Source organism: Diadema antillarum, unplaced genomic scaffold, assembly GCF_040938485.1.
Source record: "Diadema antillarum isolate AM-2024a unplaced genomic scaffold, OU_Dant_1.0 seq00001010_RagTag, whole genome shotgun sequence".
Lineage (NCBI taxonomy): Eukaryota > Metazoa > Echinodermata > Echinoidea > Diadematoida > Diadematidae > Diadema > Diadema antillarum.
In genome coordinates, this window is record NW_027271846.1 from 902875 (window position 1) to 925011 (window position 22137).

Genomic DNA, 22137 nt, shown 5'->3' on the forward strand with positions numbered 1-22137 from the left:
TTTGACATTTACTATTTTTTCGGCCGCCGAAAAAAAAATTGACAATTCACCTACCAATCGTGATGTCTCATTTTTAATTACTAGTACGCCTTGCGTCCTCTACTTAGCTGTAAATACAGCTGTAGCTTCTGTAGTGCGTATGTAATAACGCATGCATTTCACACTGCGAGCTCGGCAAGAAGGAATGACCCAGAAAGCAGTCGAACTGTAATGGGATGGGCGCGGGGCGGGCCTGGGCTAGCTGTGGTGATGTACAGCGCACTCGGTACGTCGTGAACGCGATAGCGGCAACATTTTTGCGATCAATCGCTGATATTCCACGCATATTTTGCGCATTGTTCGTATTTTTCCCCGTTTCTCATATTTCAAGCGGATGAATTGTACTGTACAAATGCTTGTGAGGATTGTATCGAGTTTGTATACATTTTCATGTCATTGTGACTACACTTGTATGTGCATGTGTGTGCAGTGTCGGAAGGTACAGTGCCGGTGCAGTGGCGCTGGCCGCGCCGCACCGTATTGGCAAAGTGTGCGTGTTTACTTCTGTCTATCTGTCCAGGGTCGGTCACCGGTACCATCCCCTGGTCTGTCACGATCAGCTGTCTGCACGCACGCATGCATGAACACATTCGAATGTGTAGAAGCCCGTACACTCTGCTCTGTAACGTTGCATCTGACGGCGATGTATTGTTCTATTTTGAAGAGAAAATGAATGCGCTATTCCAGCAAATGTAGAATTATCAAATGGGTGTATCTACAAAATAAATAACTTTTCCACGGATTCTGGTTTGTCTCGTATTTCTGCGGGATACTTTTCTTTACGATGTAAATTCACGGACACGGCCATGAGTCGTATCATCTGTAGTGTAGTATACAATCATTCATCATCCAAATGATGAGTGATTATCAAATGTCTTTTTAGAACATGAAGAAACATCTTTAAATGTTTAATGTTATAATGCCATATCAGTATCATTTTGACATCCATCTGCAATTGTACAAGCCAGTTTCCAGTTGAATGTGCTACAATACTGTGAAGAAATGCAGATACATACCAGCTGTGTGGACACAAAAAGTCACAAGAGCAGGGACCTGGTCTCTCATAACACAGCTACCAGAGTGATATTTCATTTCATAAATTGGATATAGAAAATAGTAAAGCCCTCTCTCGTATATACCTTTCTCAGAATTACCGGATGAGAAACACATACATTGGCATATTACTTTCATTTTGACAATCCTCGAAAAAATAGTAAGATATCAAATAGTAAGGACCTCCCTCATCGCCTTGCTCAAAAAACCCGGACGAGAAACTACTATCTTTTTTTACTTGGCCTAAGATGAAATATGTCATAATGCACAGTGACAAAATGTAAAGTGTTTTTGGTGTAATGCTACTGCTCCTGGAGCATTGCCAATTGACACAAGATTCATGCAACACAGTCATGAGAACATTGACAAGGCTTATTAAACCCTTCCGATTCTATGGCAATGTGCTGGCATACAATGTCTATCTTGCATTTCCAGATTTTGGTGCTCAGTGGCTTAAACATCTTGTCATTGTTCAAATTTATGAAATTCTTCGGTCGAGATGTTGTTCATTGCAACTGATTGAACAAATTGCCTGCCATTGACGCAAATAAGCACTGAACTAATCAGTGTTTTAGTAGCAGCCGTGATTATGTAAAGAAATCATGGGCATACGTACTTCTGGGCAATTTGTCAATCAGTTGCAACTCTTCCTCGTTGTTTGTCAACCAGGACGACTGGAAGAGTAAAGCGATGCGATGAAGTGAAATCTCATTTTGTTTGGGTGCATTTTTCACAGCTCACTTGTGCCGCAGATATTTGGGCAGTTGACAGACTGCAAGCTGTTTTGATTATGGGATTAGACATGCCTTTTTGAAAAACACACAAAAAAGTGCAATAATCTCAAATATTATTGAGCCAGAAGCACATTTCTGTAGAGATGATAAGTGCAAAGTCGTTTTGAAACGTGTTTACACTGTATATCTCGGATCTACCCACGCCAACTACACAATCTCTGCCCCTTGGGTCAAACTGCATGGAGATGGCTTAGATATCAGAAAAAAACAAAACAACAGCAACACACAGAGTGGTCCTAATGAAAGGTGGGTCCTACTTTTTATCAGGACCTCTTTGTTTTTGGATGTCTCGGCCATTTCAAAACCAATTTTCATCAAATAAACCTTGAATTCCTCTTAGAATTGTACGCTCTTTCATATGATATTCGTAGGAGGTTTCTCATTATCTCACAGAAAAGTTGGAAACCTGAAGCCCCATCTCAACCAAAATTAATACCATCCCTTTAAAAACAGATCAGCATCTTGCATGGTGAACTTTAAGAGCAGAAAAAGCAGCACATCTGCACTATACGATGCTTGGATGGACAGAGATATTTGGCTAGGTATTGTGAACTCAATCTCATGTACATCCGTCAAATTGTAGTAGTAGCATTATCATTTCATATTTTGTGTTGTTTTCTAGGTACTCTCAGCGTACATTAAGTACATGGTGAAGGTTGCGACTCTGATTGGCGCAGACGAGGGCGAGGCAACGAGGCAGATGAAAGCCGTCCTGGAGTTTGGACAAATGATTGCAAACGTGAGCAAATATGCTAGCTCTAGCCTCTTCTATTACAAGTACTGGACGAATATTTGTGATGATGCAGACAGCGATGTTTGAGATGATAATGGCGGTGGTATTTGGGATGAAAGTGGTGGTTATGGTTGACATTTGAAAGAAAATGTGACGGCGTGGATTCCGGACATCTGGTGAAGTGTCTCTCTGATAAGGCAATTGAGGTGGTAACTATGGTGATATGGCAGTCAAAGTGGAGTTTGTGACAGCAGTGATGGTGATGGTATTGATTTTTTTTGTTGTGGGTGTGGTTGTGGTTGCCAAGGTGATTTTGAAATTATGTTGGTAATTAAGATGTTGAGGTTTTAGCAATGTCTCAATAAAACACTTTATTCTTTTTCATTCATTGCATTGTAAATAATATTTCATATCATTAAATTTTCTATAACTAACATTGCCTGCATCATTGTCATTATGTCGTAATATTTTTGCTATCATCATCATAATCGTTGTCAGTGATACTATTCAAATTGCTGTCAGTATACATTGTATTTAATGTTATTTTTTTGATCATTGTAATTATTGTTACTTTTGTCATAACTATTTTCATTGTTATTGAAATTATGGGAATGATTAGCTTTAAAATTGGTGTCATTTTATTGATATCTGTAGATTTCGGTCAGAGATGACAGTCCAGATGATAGTGATCCAGAAATGCTGTATCACCTGAAGACGATAGAGGAGCTTCAGACCCTCATGCCAGCGGTGAGTTGGAAAGCTTTATCCCTTCGTTCTGTGAGAAATATAGTATTAAAGGGATGGTTCAGTACTGCAGAGACTCCAACCCAAAGCACCTTCTGATCTGGAGATTCTCCCGCCTGAAACCCCTAGCAAATGGGAGACTCCAAGTTGATGTGTGCGAAGCGCGAAGTTCCTAGGGTTCTAGATACTCTCTGGTGCTATTTAAGGCTTATTTTGTCAACATACAATAGCAATAAGTAAGAAATCCTTTTCAACGGGAGACAAAGAGCCAGGGCGGGAGAAATCAAATCTGAAGCAGGAGAACGGGAGATTTTGCAAAAATGGGTTTACGGCGGGAGATCTCCCGTCGAAAACGGGAGAGTTGGAGTCTCTGGTATTGGTTGAGATGAGGATTTAACTATTTTGTGTGTAGTCCTTATATGTGATTGCTTTTATTTCCTGTTTGTCATTTCGCCTCTGACGAAAATTCTGCTAGGATTGAAAGCTCAGGCCCCTGTTGATTCCAACCGATGTATTTTGTGATACTAAGAAACCACTTATGAAATGTTACAGAGCATACAATTCCAATAGGAATTCAAAGTTTATTTGATGAAAATTGTAAAAAAAAAAAATTAAAATAAAGCAATCCGAATAAAAGCTGGGTCTCACCTTTAATTAGGATTACTTTATTTTGGATGTCTTAGCCATTTAAAACCAATTTTCCTCAAATGAAATTTGAATCCCTCTCGGAGTTACATGCTCTTTCATATTTCATAAAAGGTTTCCTGTTATCTCACAAAAAAGTTGGAAACCTGAAGCCCCATCTCAGCCATAATTATACCATCCCTTTAAACATTAGAAAGCGACAAACACAAAAAAGTGTGAACTTCATTTTGCGCTAAAAAAAGAGAATAGAGATTTAAAAAGAGTCCATCCATTTGTGCATGAAAATAAACGACAGCAACAAGACAGACATACATGTAGTCTCAGCGTTATAAACCATCGACACCCCGCCTCTACCTGCAGTCATGGCTGGATGGTTTGCTCTCTCGTTAATAGCTCCTCTGACCTTTTTATCTCGATACCATATTCGTAGCATCTCACTTCTCCCCTCTTTCACTGTGGCGAGCACACGCCAAATTGTGTCGGCAAAATTGTCCCACTTTCTGTGCTTAACTGGGGGGTTAAAAAGAAAAACAAAGGAAGAGAGAGAGAGAGAGAGAGAGAGAGAGAGAGGGAGAATATTAAGTGTGTGATGTCTTGTGTAAAATGTCAAGGTCACTCAGCACCGCTGTAAGGGGATCGCGATGGATACAAATAAAGGAAGATGTATGCGTGCCGGGCTTGTTGAAGATCGTCATTCTTTATGAAGTGTTTCACACCCCCTGTAGTGAAGTGTCATGCCGTGCTCGTGGCTTTGTGCCCTCATAAACCTAATTTGCCGGGCAGCTTCGTAGATGCCTCGACTGAGACATCTTCACTGCGCGTAGTGTAACGAAAGTGACCGTTCAAACCTTATGCGTCGGTAAATTACTCTTTTTATGATAGTAGCCCTCATTTGTATGACAATGTCGTGGTGGTGCCTGGGGGGACATTGATAGTAATAACAGGGCCATTGTGGCTTTTTGCAGAGGCTACTCTAATGTGATAAGCATTTTACAGGTGTTTCATGGCGATATTGTGACATTTATGAACTGAGGAGTGAAACCTATTCTATGATGGATTGAGGTGTTAGGGACGTGATGTCCAACCAGAACTGAGGAAATGGAATGAGAGTCAGGAACTATTCTGATTTTGCCAAGCATAATGATATGACCATCCAGCTCAAAAACCCACGAAAAGTTGCAGATTAGGATTCTCTGTCATGTACAGTGTACCTAAAAATGTAATATCGGTTGAGCAACTCAAATTGTTTATAAGTTTGTCTTACTTGGGAGAGAAAACCTTTTCTCTACCTACTGTCCAAATTTGGTGGCTTTCAATAAAATCAAATTTGAGATATTAGTGTGTTTTTTTTTTCCTGGCAGGCGCTGCTTTCACTTGGATTAGAGACCCGGTATATATTCGCTAATACCTCTGCACAGCACGCCCGAGTAACCTTAATATCTAAATCCCCTTTTCTCCCTTTTCCAAGAAACTGCACCTCCTGACTCCTCTTATTTCAATCATTTTTTTTGAGTGGATTAGGATGATCCAATCTAAAAAAAAATCATTTAAAAGCTCAGAGCTTACTCTTTTAAACTTCGTAGGGAAGGGGAATTTCATTTTGGCCTAATTTCTATGGGCTTTGAGTCAGGCAGTCACATAATGTATGGTAGGCTGTGCTTAGAGTTGGCGCATCCAATTCTGTTACAGACTAGATGTCAGACAAATCTTGGAAGAAAAAAAAATAACAAGGGGGAAGGGGTGGGATGGGGATGGGAGGGGTGGCTAACATTGCACAATCTGTGACTTTTGTTGGAAAAAAAAGAAGTTAAATCTTCATGCCAATCAAGAGACATTCATTCGAAAAGAATGCAAATTAGAACACAAATAAACAAACAAAATCAAATGAAGAATATAAAGATTGGTTCATTTTCAATATTGCCGACCGCGTTAAGGGGAGGGGAAGGTTTGGATGGTTGTGGAAAGTCATTAGCCACATACTGTTTGACGACCAATGACTACACATCTGGAGATGAACTCTAAATGAACCACGGAGAGCTCATAAAAAAGACCTTAGTCTGCAACGTCTTGGATAGTGCCAGTTAGGGATGCAATGGGATGGATGTTTGAGAGTCATGAATATAATATTCTCGCAACATGATTTCTAAACATGTTTGACCCATCAAGTCCAAGGAGCGGCACTTGTATGGTTTGATGCTGCATCTCTCTATAATTTATACATTGTATCTTTACATAATTTTTGATCATGTGACAGAGTGAAAACTCGAAATCTTTTCATGTACAGTGTACGTAGGCCCTACCATGCAGTTTTATTGTATTCACAAAATAATAATAATAAAAAAAAAACATTTAAGTTCTTGCTTGATTTATGAATGATCTTTAAATTGGCACCACATTTTTAGAAAATTAAAGATAGTGTGTCTGTCTCAAATTGACACTGTCTTCCAGTCATTCTGTTTTTAATTTGTGCATATTTAATGATATTGACCAGTTCCACCTGCAGTGAAAATCTTACAAGGTCCTACGATGATGTTTGGCAGAAGGCATACAGCACAATAGCAATCCTTGACAATTGTACATGGTTGAGTTTTATCCATCGCTTAATGTCTGTACACTGTATTGTCATTCTATTGTTCAGTCTTTAGTTGAAATGAGGCTGTGTTTTTAATACCCCTTTCAGGTAATCGCGGTTCAATTATCCGCATCCAAATAATGCGGATGAAGTAATCAAAATCACGTTCATATATCCCATGAAGTGCGCACTACTTTTACGAGCACCCGTTCATATAACGGTGCGAAAGACGGGAGTATTTGTCATGGTTACTGCGCACGCCTCTATAATGACGTAATGTTTCCGGTGATATATACTCACGTGTATTCACAGCTCTCGCTCAAGCTCCGCAATCAGCGGTTGTGCGGGAAATCGAGTGACCTTTGACCGAACTGTGGAATGTTAGTCCGCATAAGTCGTAAAACGCGTTCATGTATTCTCGATCAACTCCTCATGCTGCAATAATGCAGATAATAGCAGCATCAAAATAATGCAGACTTTTTTACTCCTCTCCTGTTCATGTAATCAAAATTTTACGACTTACATACGTATGTAGTGCTCCCATTATCCGCATCCACGATTACCTGAAAGGGATAGGCCTATTCGTTGAATTCAAATGTCACTGCTTTCAGAAAGTTGGAAAGTAATGATAGATGTGCCGTGGTCGAGTGGATAAGAGTGCTTGTTTCTGAATCACATATGCGTGGCATGGGTTTGTGGGTTCAAGCCCAACGAAGCCTGACATATTTTCTCTTTAGCAAGCGCTCACATTGCTGCTCTCCACCCAGAAGTAGGGTACCCAGTAGGACGAGAATGTGTAAGTTGGTTGATCGGCATGAGAGTTGTCTGTGAGATGGCGACTGGCTGGAATGCACCCCAGGGAGTGGACAGTGAGCACAGTCAGTGCTGGTTGGAAATAATATATCCAGTGAATGGGATAATAGTAGTCTGTAAGGTGCATTAAAATTTTTGACAAGTCTGAAATGCGCTTTATAAAAACTACAATGTAAATATCACTATCATTATCATAAAACAGTGATAGTTTGAAAATTTGTTATAGACAATTGTAGGATCAAGAGATGTTATACATGTAACTGTTGTAAGTGGATAGAAAATATCAGACTTTTTTTGGGGGGGTCAGCTCTTTAGTAAATGAACATGTGTTACTAAAATATCGAGGAGACGTTTATGGCGAAGACCCTCTCACTTCTTCACTTCCCTTAATATCTCAACAGCTGGACTGGTTAGGTTATCTCCAGTACCTCTTCAACGGCACAGATGTCCTCATCACGAAAGACGAGCCGATTGTCGTTTACGCTCCGCAGTTCCTCCAGGATATGTCAGACTTAATACTGTCATCGGATCCCATGTAAGTGGGCAATCTCGCTGTCAGAGGACTTAAATGCCGTGTATTGCTGTGCTAGAAATATTTGATGGATGTTATTGATTTGTGTGGACTCTTAAAGAACCCTCTCAAGCTAGCCGACAGTTTGCATACTAAAAGTCTGCCCCCCCCCCCCCCAAAAAAAAAAAGAAAGAAAGAAAGAAAGAAAGAAAAGGAACAGAACATAATGAAGATAATAACACAAGCTTCCTTATATTGTCATTGATACACAGAAAGAGAACTGAAAGTTGGTGGATACAGCACTGTGAATAAGAACTTGTGATCGTACTCTTCGTGTGTGGAATAGCCATCAATGATTTTGGAGTGTAACCCAGTGGTGTGCTTCTTAAGTACTGGGTACTTGAAGTCTTTAGAGAATGAGCTTGACAAAAGTAACTTTACAAAATGATGATGAGAAATTGATGCAACATTTTCTTTTACATTTATCTTTAATAGGAGTAAGCAAATTTAGATGATGATGAGGATGATGATTATATTGATGAATATATTTATGATAATGTTTAATACAAGAATGTTATGTTATACACTTGTATCGTCATAGTTTACCCAGGGTAGTTTTGTTAGGGCTGCAGTCCTCTTCCTAAATGTCCTTTTCATTATTGTTTCATAAACCTTCTTCCTCCTTCCTCCTCCTCCTCCCCCTCTTCCTTCTCTTCCTCCTCCTCCCCCTACTTCCTCCTCATTCCTCCTCTTCCTCTTTCATTTCTTCCTCCTTTCTCCTCCTTGTCCCTCCTCTTTCTCCTCCTTCCTCATATGCCTCCTCCTCCTCCTCTGCATCTTCCTGCCCCTTCCTTCTTCCTCCTCTTCCCCTTCCTCTTCCCCCTTCCTCTTCCTCCTTCTCCTCCTCCTTTTCCTTTTTCCTTCTCCTCTCCTTCCTCCCTCCTCCTCCTCTTTCCCTTTCTCGTATTCCTCCTCTTCCCCCTCCTCTTCTGCCTCCCCCTCCTCCTCTTCCTCCTCCTCCACCTCCTCTTCCTCCTCCTCCACCTCCTCTTCTTCCACCTCTTCCTCTTTGTCATCCTTTCTCGTCCTCCTCTTCATCTCCTCTTCCTTCTCCTCCTCCTCCTCTACATCTTCCTGTCCTTTTTTTCTTCCTTCTCTTCCTCTTCCGACACCACCTCCACCACCTCCACCACCTTTCTCCTTCCGCTTTCTCCTTCCTCCAGTATTGTCCACAACTACATGATCTGGAGATTGGTCACCTCCCTCCTTAACCTCCTGAGTGCTGAATTCCGGCAGGCAGAGCACGACTTTGACCGTGTGCTGTCCGGGAAGAGGGACGTCTCTGCCAAGTGGCGGTTCTGCGTCTCTGACACGGACGCCAGCATCGGGTTTGCCCTGGGGGCGCTGTTTGTCAAACATGCCTTCGAGGGCCACAGTAAAGCCAAGGTATTGATTGACATTGCTTTCAAGGTGTCCAGAGTTTGTTTCCTGTATGGAGATGAAGCCTCTTGTTGATTGTAGGTTCCGGTGAACTGGCCGTTTGCAGAAGAATGAAAAGACCCCTGTTTTTTTGGTTTTTTTTTTTGGTCTCTTTGTTTTTTGTTTTGAAAATGGTGGATGTACCTGGAACTCATGCAGCTCAGGTATATGTAAGACTACTGTACATTGCAGTTGCCAATGAAGCATGATTTCAACATGCATTTTTGCATATATGGGCTTTTCATCTCTTAGTAGTGCAGTGTAGTTGATGCCCAATTTTTGGATCTCATTATTTTTTGGGGGCAGTTTAATAGAAAGAAGTGTGAATATTTGATGAAAAGACAGGCATTCAGAAGTATACACCATACTAAAATGAAGGGGACTCGCATGGAAGCCCATTGTCATGTACCTGTAACTAACAATGTGTGTGATTTAAAGTTCACGTGACATTATTAGAGTCATGTCACATGATGATAGCAAAAGAAAAGTTCTTTCTGATTCTAACTGTACCATGGAGTATGTGAGTTGTAATTATATTAAATGTTATGTTGAGACGTGAGGCTGACTTGTGTGTGCGCGTGTATTCAGGTTTAGACAATGATTCCACTAAGGAAGCGATTTAGTGCTTACGAGCAAATGACCACCACGTGGGCATTTTTAAGTCCCCTTTGAGGGACTGTGCAATGAAAATAAAGTGTCTTGCCTAAGGGTACAACCACTGCTGCCAGCAGACTTGAACCAAGGACCTCATGTATGAGAGTTTGTGGTTTTATCCACTGGTTCACAAAGAACTCCTCAATAAAAGGCTGCTTTGCTGCTCATACAGACTGGTGGCTGAGGGCTGTAATGCATGCCTCCATCTCTCTCTCTCTCTCTCTCACGTCTCCGGAAACCAGGCGAACGAGATGGTGGACGAGGTGAAAGGGGCGTTCAAGAGGAATCTTCCCGACCTCCCCTGGATGGACGAGGAGACAAGGGTAGCTGCCAAACAGAAGGTAAGACCGGTCTCTTCCTCGTCGCCCTTAACCCTGTCTATACCAATGAGTCTCATGTACACACATTTCATACACAAACCAATGGACAGGAGATAAACGAGACACACAAGGGGTTAACCATCACTACTACCACCACCACCACCACCACCATCATCATCATCACATCATCATCTTCATCTTCATTTTCATTTTCATCTTCATCTTCACCTTCATCTTCATTTTCTCTCTTCTCCTCCTCTTCCTCCATTGGAGTGGAGACGATGTTCCGTGGAGTGCACATCGACAAAGCTCTCAGCCATGGTACGCAGTAGGCTGGAGTCATAGAAGTGCATAATTGCGCACAATGTAATTAAAACCCCATTCTTGACCACATTCTGAAATTCCTTACCTGGGAATTTACATTTATAAAAAGGGCATTGCACATTTTAGCGAAGACTGCTGGTCTGTTTGAGCTTTGTTTGTGGCAAGAAAATATGTCCTCATGTTCACAACACAGAAAAAAAAAATACTGTGGAAATGATTGCATGCATTTCATAGACGAACCTCGATGCAGGTTGATTTTGTTCATGTATTCATATCATTTTGATGTGTTTCGTGAAGTATTGAATAGCAGGTATAGACAATAGCTTAGAATTTGTACATCCAGTTGCAATGAAATGCTTTAAAAGAACAAGTATTCCAGTAGATTCAGAGACATCAACAGTCATTCAGTCACTAACCATTCATTTTTTGTTCCTATTCATGGTCTATCTCAAAAGTGTGCCAGAGCATCTTGTTGTTAACTCTTTCTGTTTGTTTGTTTTTGTGTTTTGTGTGTGTTTTAAGGATTTTTTTTTTTTTTGGGGGGGGGGTGGAGGGGTTGCTTATCTCAAGCAAGCACAGAAAACTGACCTTCAGAAGGCATCTGTTTCTTCTTGGTCAAAGCCCTTTCCCACACAATCCTATTCTAATGCATAGTGAGATAAAAGCACTGTTCATTTTGAGACAAAATGTGTGTGTCTGCCGAAGTAATTACTAGTCAACTATTAACTGTTCCAAACAAGGGACTCTTTCTTGCCCCCTACCCATCCCCCTCCCCCTCCTCCTGTCGATAAAAGAGAAAGATGGAATAAAGAAAATAATTTTGGAAGTATCTAGAGCAGAGAGCCTCATACTCCCCTTGAGGTAACTTTGAAAATGCATCAGCCAATTGGGCCAGAATGAAGAATCTCCCAGAACTACATGTACTCCTTGTAATTCTACAAGGAGTACTACTTCTACTACTCTACTACTTCAATCTTCTTTTTTCTCTCCTCCTCCTTCTCCTCCTCCTCCTCTTCCTCCTCTCTTCTTCTTCTTCTTCTTCTTCTTCTTCTTCTTCTTCTTCTCAGTCTTCTTCTATCCCCTTTGCAGCTATCTCTTTGGTTCCTGTAATACCACAGTGGCGTTATGGTGGGACTCTTTCATTATGCCACCTCAGTTGGTTGCCGTAGATAACCTTGCAGTCTAGTGTTGGAATGATCAGAATGAATATTAACATGTTGAGGAGGGACTGATTTTTCACATAGACACATTTCACATAGACACCTGCCCGAGTATACTCGGGGACTCGTCCTCGACGGGTTAATGAAATATCTTTATCAAGTTCTGGTCAAGTGCATGGGCACCGTAAGAGCTGTATAAGACTTCATCGTTAGACTACACTGGGGTTTGTAGGGCAGGTATTTAGACCAGTCTGTTGTTGTGGCCTACTTCCACTCAATTGATGTCCCCCGACTGTTTAATTCTAATTATCGTCAGTGCTGGTAAAGCCATCAATGTGTTATAAGCTCAGCTGCTTGGGACATATGAGTTTAATCAGCTCAACCTTGAACCTTTGCTGAGTTAATCTCTGATGCAGATTCGTCTTCAAGCTAAACTGGAATATAAAAGATCTACAGCGGAAATAGGATGGAGTTCTGCAATATGTGTGTGTGTGTGCGTGTGTGTGTGTGTCTTTCTGTTTGTTTGTATGTATGTATTTGTTAGTTCTTAGGACCATCACTGTAAGAATAAATTGTAACATCTTGCACGTGAGAGTATATGAAGGAACCTACAGAACACATCCACAGTTTTGACCTGTAGATTCTTTCTTTTTATAGCACACTCCCATATACTGTATAAAATTCTACATCATTTCTTGTGATATGCATATAAACACTACAGATTGTTTTGAAAATAACGAACCCACCCCCAGCAAAGTATATGGGGTTTTTTTTGGCTTTAAATTTTACACGCCCAGAACAGTTTGATAGTTACAAGTCAAATTAAATGAGACAGAAGTTGAGTTTAGAATACTCGCTCATCTGATATCCATTCCATTCTGCCTGAACTGAGACCAACACTGATGTTTGATTTTGTTGCTTTTGTTAACCCATTGTGTATGGTGAGCTTGTGGATGCTGTACAAAGTCTATGGATCTATTATGAAGATTCTCATGGAAACTGGTTAAATTTGTCGGCAAGAGTGATTGTGTCATACATGTTTCAATGAGATCTCGGTATTAATGTTAGGTGTCTGTTACTTGAATCCATAACCAGAGCTTCATCTCAGCAGGCATTAGGTATATGTATAACTCTTTTCTCTGAGCCTGACTGGGGATTGCAAGCTTATCCAGCCATCTATCTATTCATCTATCAATTTATCTATCTATTTATCTATCTATATATCTACCTATATATATCTATCTATCCATCTGTCCTGCCAATATAGCTGTCTTTCCGTTTGTTTTAATATGTATCTCCCTATCAATAAATCTATCTTTCAATCAGTGTCTTTCTATGCATCTACATGTATATATCAGTTTATCTCTTGATCTGTTCATCCATATATCCATCCATCCATCAATCTATCTATTCATCTTTCCTTTTTGACCGAATCATACATTTATCAATCTATCTGTCCGTCCATCCATTTATCCATCCATCTATCAAAAGGTATCACAACAGATGCCGTAATGGAGTTTGGAGGTGTCGGTGCTCAAGACCCAGGCACTTTCAATTTTCCCATCGAGAGGGATGGGAAGTGTCAATGACTTCATGCAATTTTGTTTCTTTCCCCTCCCCTCCCCCCCCCCCCCCCCCCCCCTTCGGCACTCTGTGATCAATCTTGGTCTGTTGCTATTGGGCTAGAAGGCCACCATGTGGATATACAGGCATAACCCTCCTCTCTGATTGTTTTGACAGGCCAACGCGATCATCGATCTCATCGGCTTTCCCGATTACATCCTGGACTCGGAGAAGCTGGATGCATCATATGCTGAGGTAGGTTGATACCCTGCACAGATTTTTTTTGTTAAATACTTTTTCCCCTTTCTTTTTCCCATGAGAGGTGCATTGTTGAGTGTACACAGCTCAACACAGTAAAATTAATTTTCACAACTTTATTGTACCCAGGCTGATCTTATTTGGTTTTAACTTGATGTTCATTTTCCAATATAATCTTAAAGCATTGCAATGAATCTCTTTTCTTATTACACTTTGTACATCTTTGAGGTTGCAATGAAGTAGTTTAATAGTAAAGACATGGTTTGGAGTGGTTTGTTGTACTGTATCTGTGAACAGCTTTTGTCTTGCTTTTTGAGCCTTGAAAGCACATTTACAGTACAATCAAACCCACTGCACCACAGAATAACGTGGACCAATAGCCTGGAAATGAATTCAATTCATTGCGGTCATAAAATGTCATACCAGATATGGCAGATCTTTCCGTCTATGTTTCCAAACATTTGCAATATACATGTACCTAAACAAGAATTCTGTCTGCGCAGTATATTTTGCAGTGTTTTTATATTTTTGTGTGTGAATTTTGTGAGATGACTGAAATTTACAAAATTAATAACAATGTTACTTATACTTGATGTGAATATGGTAAACAAGAATTTTGATAGAACATTTTTGAAAATTTATTATGTAAGTCTTTTTTTTCTCCTTTGGTTTTCAGAATTCTAGGTGTACAAATGTGCATGTTATTCAATGTACATACAGTGTAGTGTATATATCTATACAGGATATATACGAGTGCATGATATTGGGAACTGAATTTATGATATTTGTGTGTGATATTGGACCCGTTTGCATGATGTGACAAAAATTTTATCTAATATTTAGCATTTCATTTCTTGCTGTCCTTCTTCATATGGCTGTTCCCCAGCTGGAAATCAACAGCAGTGAATACTTCATGAACAACATCCGAGTCCTGCAGTTCCTGGTCAAGAAACACCTGCAGCAGCTGAGGAGAACGGTGGACAGGGGCCAGTGGGAGATGACGCCACCGCAGGTCAACGCCTACTACGCCCCGCAGAAAAACGAGATCGGTATATACGATGCGTGTTGCGTACTGATCTCCGTAGGAAATACCTGGATATAATCTCATTGGCCGAATTGCTTTGAAACCGCAGTGCCGCCATCTCACAACGCACATCACCCATACATCGTACGCTTGTGTGTTCAGCGTGTGATATCATGTTTTCTTCAATGACAATCTCTGCATGTCTGCATAGTAGCGTGGGTAGTAACATGGCGGCGTACCGTGTGGCTTCAACTGTGTGTACAATGTGAATAGGTCAATGAGATATCCAGAGATGCTATAGAGATCAGTGGTTTTGCAGCATTTTGCTCCAGCCCCATAGTCATCATGACTACAATAATATGTGACCCGCTACAACAAAAGGATCAGAAAGTCGGGGAGGACAATTTTCTGAAAATGACGGGACATTATTCCCTTACTCTTCTACTTTAATTCCATATATAGCACAACTCATAAAAGTACTCGGTTGCGGAGAATCGATGATTGTAGTAGCGCATGTCAAGTGGTTGAGGAAATCAGAGTTTTGAGAAAAACGCCTTCAAAGTTTACCTTCCGACGCTATCATGATCAAGGGGAGGCAAGACATTTTCACCGCTTGACAATAGAAGGCATGCTCCTATATAGCGGCCTCCGCAATGTTCATTCAAGCTTAGCGCCAACGGTCTACGCACGACTACGACCAATCAGTAATTAGGATGCCATGCACTGACCAATAAGATCACTCCCTCGTTGCTAGGGGCGGAGTCTAGCTGCGGCGCTAAATCCAAATCTTCGGACACGTTTCTGTTATGTTGAAAGTCGGAAAATCATGGCCCAGAAAAACGCTGATTTCTTGCCTTTCCTTTGATCATTTAGCTTCGAAATTTCGGCAGATGATCGACAAAACATTAGACTACAAAATTATGCCCAAAACAGAAATCCGGTTGTTTTGACCAATTTTGATGACGCGACTTTCAAACTCGATTTTCTCACCTCATCCGTCAGCGACTTTAGGATCCTTTTGTTGTAGCGGGTCACATATATTCACCAACCTTCTCAGTCTGTTTCTCCACATTTCCATGGAGGATGAGCTCTTTGTGCTATAATGTGCACTACCGATAGACACCTGACAGAGTATACTTGGGACTAGTGTTCAAAGGGTTAATTGAAAATAAGGGTTATTTCGGTTAGCCCTGCTAAAACATGTAGTTCCATACATGTTAGTTCTGGATCTTCATTCCCACGACAGTGGGTTGCGCAGTTTAGCTGGTCATGATGAATTTGCCCACCGATGACCATGTTGCTACTGCTGTTAGATCATACTATAAAAGTGGAAATTTTCGCGGTGTTGAAATTTTCATGCATTTCGCGCAACCAGAAACTAGCGCGAAAATGAAAGCATGCTAATATATTTACTTGCCATATGTTCCTGTGCGTGATGTCTTGATTCTGCGGAAATAAAAACACGCGAAACTCTTCTTACCCGGCCAAGCGCGAAAAATTAGTCGCGTGAAAATATCCACTTTTACAGTATACTTGGGACTAGCGTTCAAAGGGTTAATCGAAAGTAGGGTTCTTTCGGTTAGACCCACTAGAACGTAGTTGCAAAGATGTTAGTTCTGGATCTTCGTTCCCACAACAGAGGGTTGTGCAGTTTAGCTGGTCATGATGAATTTGCCCACTCATGGCCATGTTGCTACTGCTGTTAGATCATCCTATGAAAGTGGAAATTTTCGCGGTGTTGAAATTTTCCCGCATTTCCCGCAACCAGAAACTAGTGCGAAAATAAAAGCATGCGTATATTGTTGCTTGCCTTATGTTCCAGTAGTTGATGTCTTGATTCCGCGGAATTATAAACATGTAAAACTCTTCTTACCCTGCCGACCGCAAACAAAAATTAGTCGTATGAAAATATCCACTTTTACAGTTATCATCTTGAGTACTGTGATACAACGTATGTCTTCTTTTCTTTTTATTCACCTTTTATTCACTAATACCCTAGGCCCCCCCCACCCCTCCCAGTTTCCACTCTACCCTTCTCCCTCCCCTCTTTCTCCTTCTCATGCTGCTCTCTTTTCTCCCTATCACTATATCTCTCTGCTCTTCTGTCTTTCCAACTTCAACCTGCTCCCATTTTTCTTTATTTGGTGTCTGTTTCTCACACACTGTCTTTGTTTTGTCAAAGTGATTTCACCATTATATGGATTTCCCATGGATACCTTTCTGAGAAAACTCATGACCAATCTTCAACTGGTTAATACTCGTATTTCTTTTTCTTTTCTTTTTTTTTTTGTTTGGGGGGGGGGGGGGGGGGGGGAATGCGTTCCAAGCACTCCGTCATTCTGAATTACCCAAGTTGAAATAACTCATCCAAAGTATGTTTACCTCTAATACATCATTGCATGTCTAGGCAATGTTTCTCCATATTTGCAAACTGTACCTCTTCTCCCGTGCATCATTTCATCTGCCAATAAAATGTCTCCCTATCTAAAAAAAAAACCCCCAAAACGAGTCCACCCATTAACTTGAGGGGCTGACAAAGGTAGGGGAACAACTCAAGAGGAACCCTTGAGAATGATTGGCTTTACCGCCCTCTTGTGCTGACTGCGAGTAAATACCTGCAGTGGAAGCTGGGGGCGTAAAAATCAGTAATAAAACGTGGAGATGACTGATGAGGTAGATGGAGATCTAGGTGAAAGGTACAAACTATATTGATACTGTTAACCCGTTGATGACGAGTCCCGAGTATACTTGGGCAAGTGTCTATGGGAAATGCGTGTTGTAGCACAATCAGTCCGTCCTCAACGGGTTAATTAATGGTATTCAAGATGTTGCAAAAAAATACAAGAAAAAAAAAACGCGCATGTGGAAAATGAAGATCCTGTCCTCCACTTTTAAGTTCTTTATTTCATTCATCTTTTTCTTATTCTCTTCTTCTTCTTCTTCTTCTTTTTTTTTTTGCGGGGGGGGGGGGGGAGATAAATCTTTGGATGACACCCATTACTGAGTTTTCTTTGAGTTCCTTTGAAGCCTTAATACATGCATATTTGACTGTACATGTAGAAGTGATTATGTTTGTAGAGATGTGCATTTTTTTCCCAGTTGTCAAATATTACTGTGTGTTAATCAATTGCAAATGGCTTCATTTCCTAGACTAATTTGTCTATATCCATCTTTGATATCAAAACGATTTGTCTCATTGTCTCACTCTACTTTTCTTTTTCTTTTTTTCTAACAGTATTTCCAGCAGGAATTCTACAAGCGCCGTTCTATGACAAAGATTATCCAAAGTAAGTTTGAGTTATTGATTCTGTGTTCAACTATAAAGTACAATGTATATCATAGACTAGACACTATATAAATTAAACTGAAGATATTCATAAGCATTCATAATGCATGTTTCTTTGTTTGGACAAAAAAATATGAATATTATACAGTTGTACTTGTACATTTTTTTTCATATAATATTTGCATGATCACCATTGTTAGTAGGTCCATATAACACACAGTTCTGCTATAGATTGTAGTCTCAAGCTCCTGTAAAATATCACAATATTTTTTGACCTAATCCTGACTAGGACGGAGATAATGATGTTATGTAGATAATATTTTTTTCATTATTTTGTAGTAGAAAGGTTGTGAAAGAATGTAGAAAGGGAGCAAAAGTGCAACATATCTTTGTATTTTGGTGTTAATAGTAGCAACAACTGACTGGACAAAATTTGTAAGATTGAATTTGAAATTTAGAGATGCTGTAAGTAAAAATTGCTTGTAACTGGGAGCATAAGAATTGTTTATGATGCTGATAAAGAAGATATAAACTGTGCACAAGGATCGTTTTGAAATGTGAATGTACAATCTTTGATACTCCCTTGCTTGCTACCAAAGATCACTTAATTTTGGAGGCATGGGAGTCGTGATGGGCCACGAAATCACACACGCATTTGACGACGCTGGCAGAGAGTACGATAAAAACGGCAATCTGCATCGGTGGTGGAACAATGACACGATCAAAAGATTCAACCGACAGACGGAGTGCATGGTAGAACAGTATTCTGGTTACGACGTGCTAGGTTCAAAGGTAAGGGTCTGTATGTGACGTTTATACTCCCCAACAACCAAGGTTAGTATACGAATGATGCACAGGTCGGAGTGCATCAATAAGAGTTGTATGCGTAAGGTAGCTATTGAATGCTTAACCCACGAGGCGAAGCCGAGTATAGTTACTGCATTCATGCTCACTATTCCTTCTGATGTACAAAAAGACATGCTCTTCATTTGTATGACAGAATGGTGGCAAATTTTGCCAGAAATCTGTTGTGACGATGCCATGACGATGATGTTCCTCTGTTTCTCTCACCGTGCAGGTTAGCGGAAGAAGGACGTTGGGAGAAAACATTGCCGACAACGGTGGATTAAAATCAGCGTATCATGTGAGTTTAAGAAAAAAGTTAAGATGCGGCCTGCCTCAGTCTGTACTGATGTGAAGCGAAAGCTTTTCAGTTTTGTTTTGTTTTTTGTTTTTTTCAAAAGAAGTTGTATTTAATTAGAGAGTTTGGTAGTCTGATGAATTAAAAAAATGTCACGATCAGAAAACAAAAATCAAATTGAATGTTCTGTGACTGTAGCATGTTTTTGTAGCAAAGGGTTGCATTGAAATACTTTGTGCAGGAGGGAGGTGAAGATATCAACAGTCTCAATTTAACAAAGATCAGTTGAATTTCTCCAACTTTATTGGAATATTGTGGTCGTGGGTTACATTTTAAGACTAAGACATTTTAAGACTCTCGGCAGGCATATATTCAGCCAATCTTTTTTTTTTCTGTTCTTTTTTTAGCTTTATGCTTTTAAGCATTGTCAGGATTACATGGTATATGTTTTCCTTCTGCTTTTGTACTTCTCTTGTGGTATATATTTCTCATTTGATTTATATAAGTGGTATATATTTCTGTTTTGGTATTTATTGCTATTCTGATTGTGTATATTTCTATTTTGGCATATATTGCTCTTCTGATTGTGTATATTTCTATTTTGGTATATATTGCTATTCTGATTGTATATATTTCTATTTTGGTATATATTTCTATTCTGATTGTAAATATTTCTCTCCCATTTCTCCCTGCAGGCATATATTCAGTGGATTGAAGAGCATGGGGAGGAATTGCTGCTCCCTGCTCTGGGATTATCACATAGACAACTCTTCTTTGTCGGCTTTGCACAGGTGGGTGCAGTCCTCATCTAGAGAATCATTTCTGCTCCTGTCTTCTCCTTCAATCTCTCCTTTGTATCTCTCTCCTATTTTTTGTCTTTTCCTCATTCTCCTTCTTCCTCCTCCCTTCATAATATGGGTCCCGCTTCAACAAAAGGATCCTAAAGTCGCTAACAGCTGAGCCGAGAAAATCAAGTTTGAAGTCACATCATCAAAATTGTTCAAAACCAGTGAATTTCTGTTTTTGGCATAATTTTGTAGTGTAATGTTTTGTCCATCATCTGGCGAAATTTCGAAGCTAAATGAACAAAGGAAAAGCAAGAGATCAGCGTTTTTCTAAGCCATGATTTTCCGACTTTCAGCGAAACAGAAACGTGTCTGAAGATTTGGATTTAGCGCCACAGCTAGACTCCGCACCTAGCAACGAGGGAGTGATCTTATTGGTCAGTGCGTGGCATCCCGATTAATGGTTGATCGCGCGTAGACCACTGGCGCTAAGCTTGAATGAAAATCGAGGAGGTCGCTAGGAGCATGCCTTCTATTGTCAAGCGTTGAAAACTGTCTCGCCTCCTCTTGATCATAATAGAGTCAGAAAGACAAACTTTGAAGGCATTTTTCTAGGAACTCTGATTTCTTCAACCACTTGACATGCGCTAATAAAATCATCGATATCTCCGCAACCGAGTGCTTTTATGAGTTGTGCTACATATGAAATTATAGAAGAAGAGTAAGGGAATAATGTCATGCCAGTTTCAGAAAATTGTCCTCCCCCGACTTTCGGATCCTTTTGTTGTAGTGGGTCACATATCTTCTTCACCTCCTCTCTGTTCTAGTGCCTTTCTTTACATCCTGTTCTGTTAAGCGTCATTTCATTTCAAGATAAAATTAGACTCCTGCATTGAGCATCTCTATAACCCACTGAAGACTAGTCTTGAATATACTCAGGCAGGTGTCTATCAGAAATGTGTGTTATAGCAAAATCAGTCCTTCCTCAACGGGAATAAACTGGAGATTCTCTTGACCGGACCCCCCTCGCAAACTGCAGCCTCTTGATTGCAAAAAAAAAAAAAAAAAAAAAAAAAAAATGCACAATATTATGTCCCTTGAGACTAGGGTCTGTATACAGCCCTAGGGTTGTAGAAACTGCTTTCTGGTGCTATCTTAGCCTTATTTTTGAGCATATTATTATAACCAAATCAAGCTGGGTGGGAGAAAGCTGAATTTTAACCTATGTGGATGAGCTGATTTTGCTATGACACATATTTCCCGTAGACACCTGCCAGAGTATACTCGGGACTAGTCTTCAACGGGTTAAGTGAGAGAAAATACATGTTAAGGAAGGAGACACACAGCTAGAGCAGGAGAAATCAAACCCAGGTGTGGAAGAGCAGGAGATTTTGTGAAAGTGGTCTTTTTTTCTTTTTTTTTAATTACGCTTTCCCACCTTGGAGGTGGCATATGGGGCATTTTGTTTTATGGGTGGCAATATTTTCGGAAGTTGTTAATTTCATGTATATCAGTCGAATCACAAACTTCGCAAAAAAAAAAAGAAAAAGAAAAGAAAAAGTGAACACACTACGTGATATACCATGTATAAAGTATCCCGTTTTGCAATTTGGTTCATTTCAGGTCTGGTGCTCGACATCAACACCTGAGGATGCAAAGCTGCAGCTTCTAACAGACGAACACACGCCTCCCAAATACCGGTAGGTAGCACTCTTGAGTACCTTGGGGTGTGAAAGCCACCAAATTGTGAAATACAGTGCATTTACTTGGTTTAGTAGGATACACATAACACAATTTTACGTAAATTGATATCTACATTTGTTGTACCTACATTTTATTTTTATTTTTTTAATTAAATGATTCATTCCCTTGAAAAAAAAAAAGAATGGAAAAAAAGGAAAAACTGTGAAGATTTAGAAACCTGTAGTTCTGCTTAGTATCATGGTGATTGACATGCCATACACAAACTAAGTGGTTCCAGACGAATCACATATCGTGGTAAACATGAATTGAAGTTACGCTTTAAAGGGATGGTATGTTTTGGTTGATTCAGATTCAAATATTTTGCGAGATGGTAGAAACCATTTGTATGAAATATTAAAGAGCATATTCTAATAGGAATGTACTTAATTTGATGAAAATCGGTTTTGAAACAGCCAAGTCAGTCTGTCCCCAACATGGGTCAGCAAAGTAAAACAAAGTGGTCGTAATAAAAGGTGGGACCCACCTTATACTAGGA

General features: G+C 40.1%; 1 protein-coding gene across 1 annotated transcript in view; it reads left to right on the top strand.

The window, feature by feature from the left end:
• LOC139742629 (endothelin-converting enzyme homolog) overlaps positions 1-22137 on the top strand; it is a 162977-nt gene that overhangs the window by 135240 nt on the left and 5600 nt on the right. The window contains exons 8-19 of the mRNA XM_071653154.1: positions 2509-2625; positions 3274-3366; positions 7795-7928; positions 9128-9350; positions 10280-10378; positions 13582-13659; positions 14549-14711; positions 17922-17973; positions 18572-18764; positions 19051-19116; positions 19809-19904; positions 21522-21598. Coding sequence (XP_071509255.1) covers positions 2509-2625; positions 3274-3366; positions 7795-7928; positions 9128-9350; positions 10280-10378; positions 13582-13659; positions 14549-14711; positions 17922-17973; positions 18572-18764; positions 19051-19116; positions 19809-19904; positions 21522-21598 — 1391 coding nt within the window. The remainder of the gene's footprint in view (positions 1-2508; positions 2626-3273; positions 3367-7794; positions 7929-9127; positions 9351-10279; positions 10379-13581; positions 13660-14548; positions 14712-17921; positions 17974-18571; positions 18765-19050; positions 19117-19808; positions 19905-21521; positions 21599-22137) is intronic.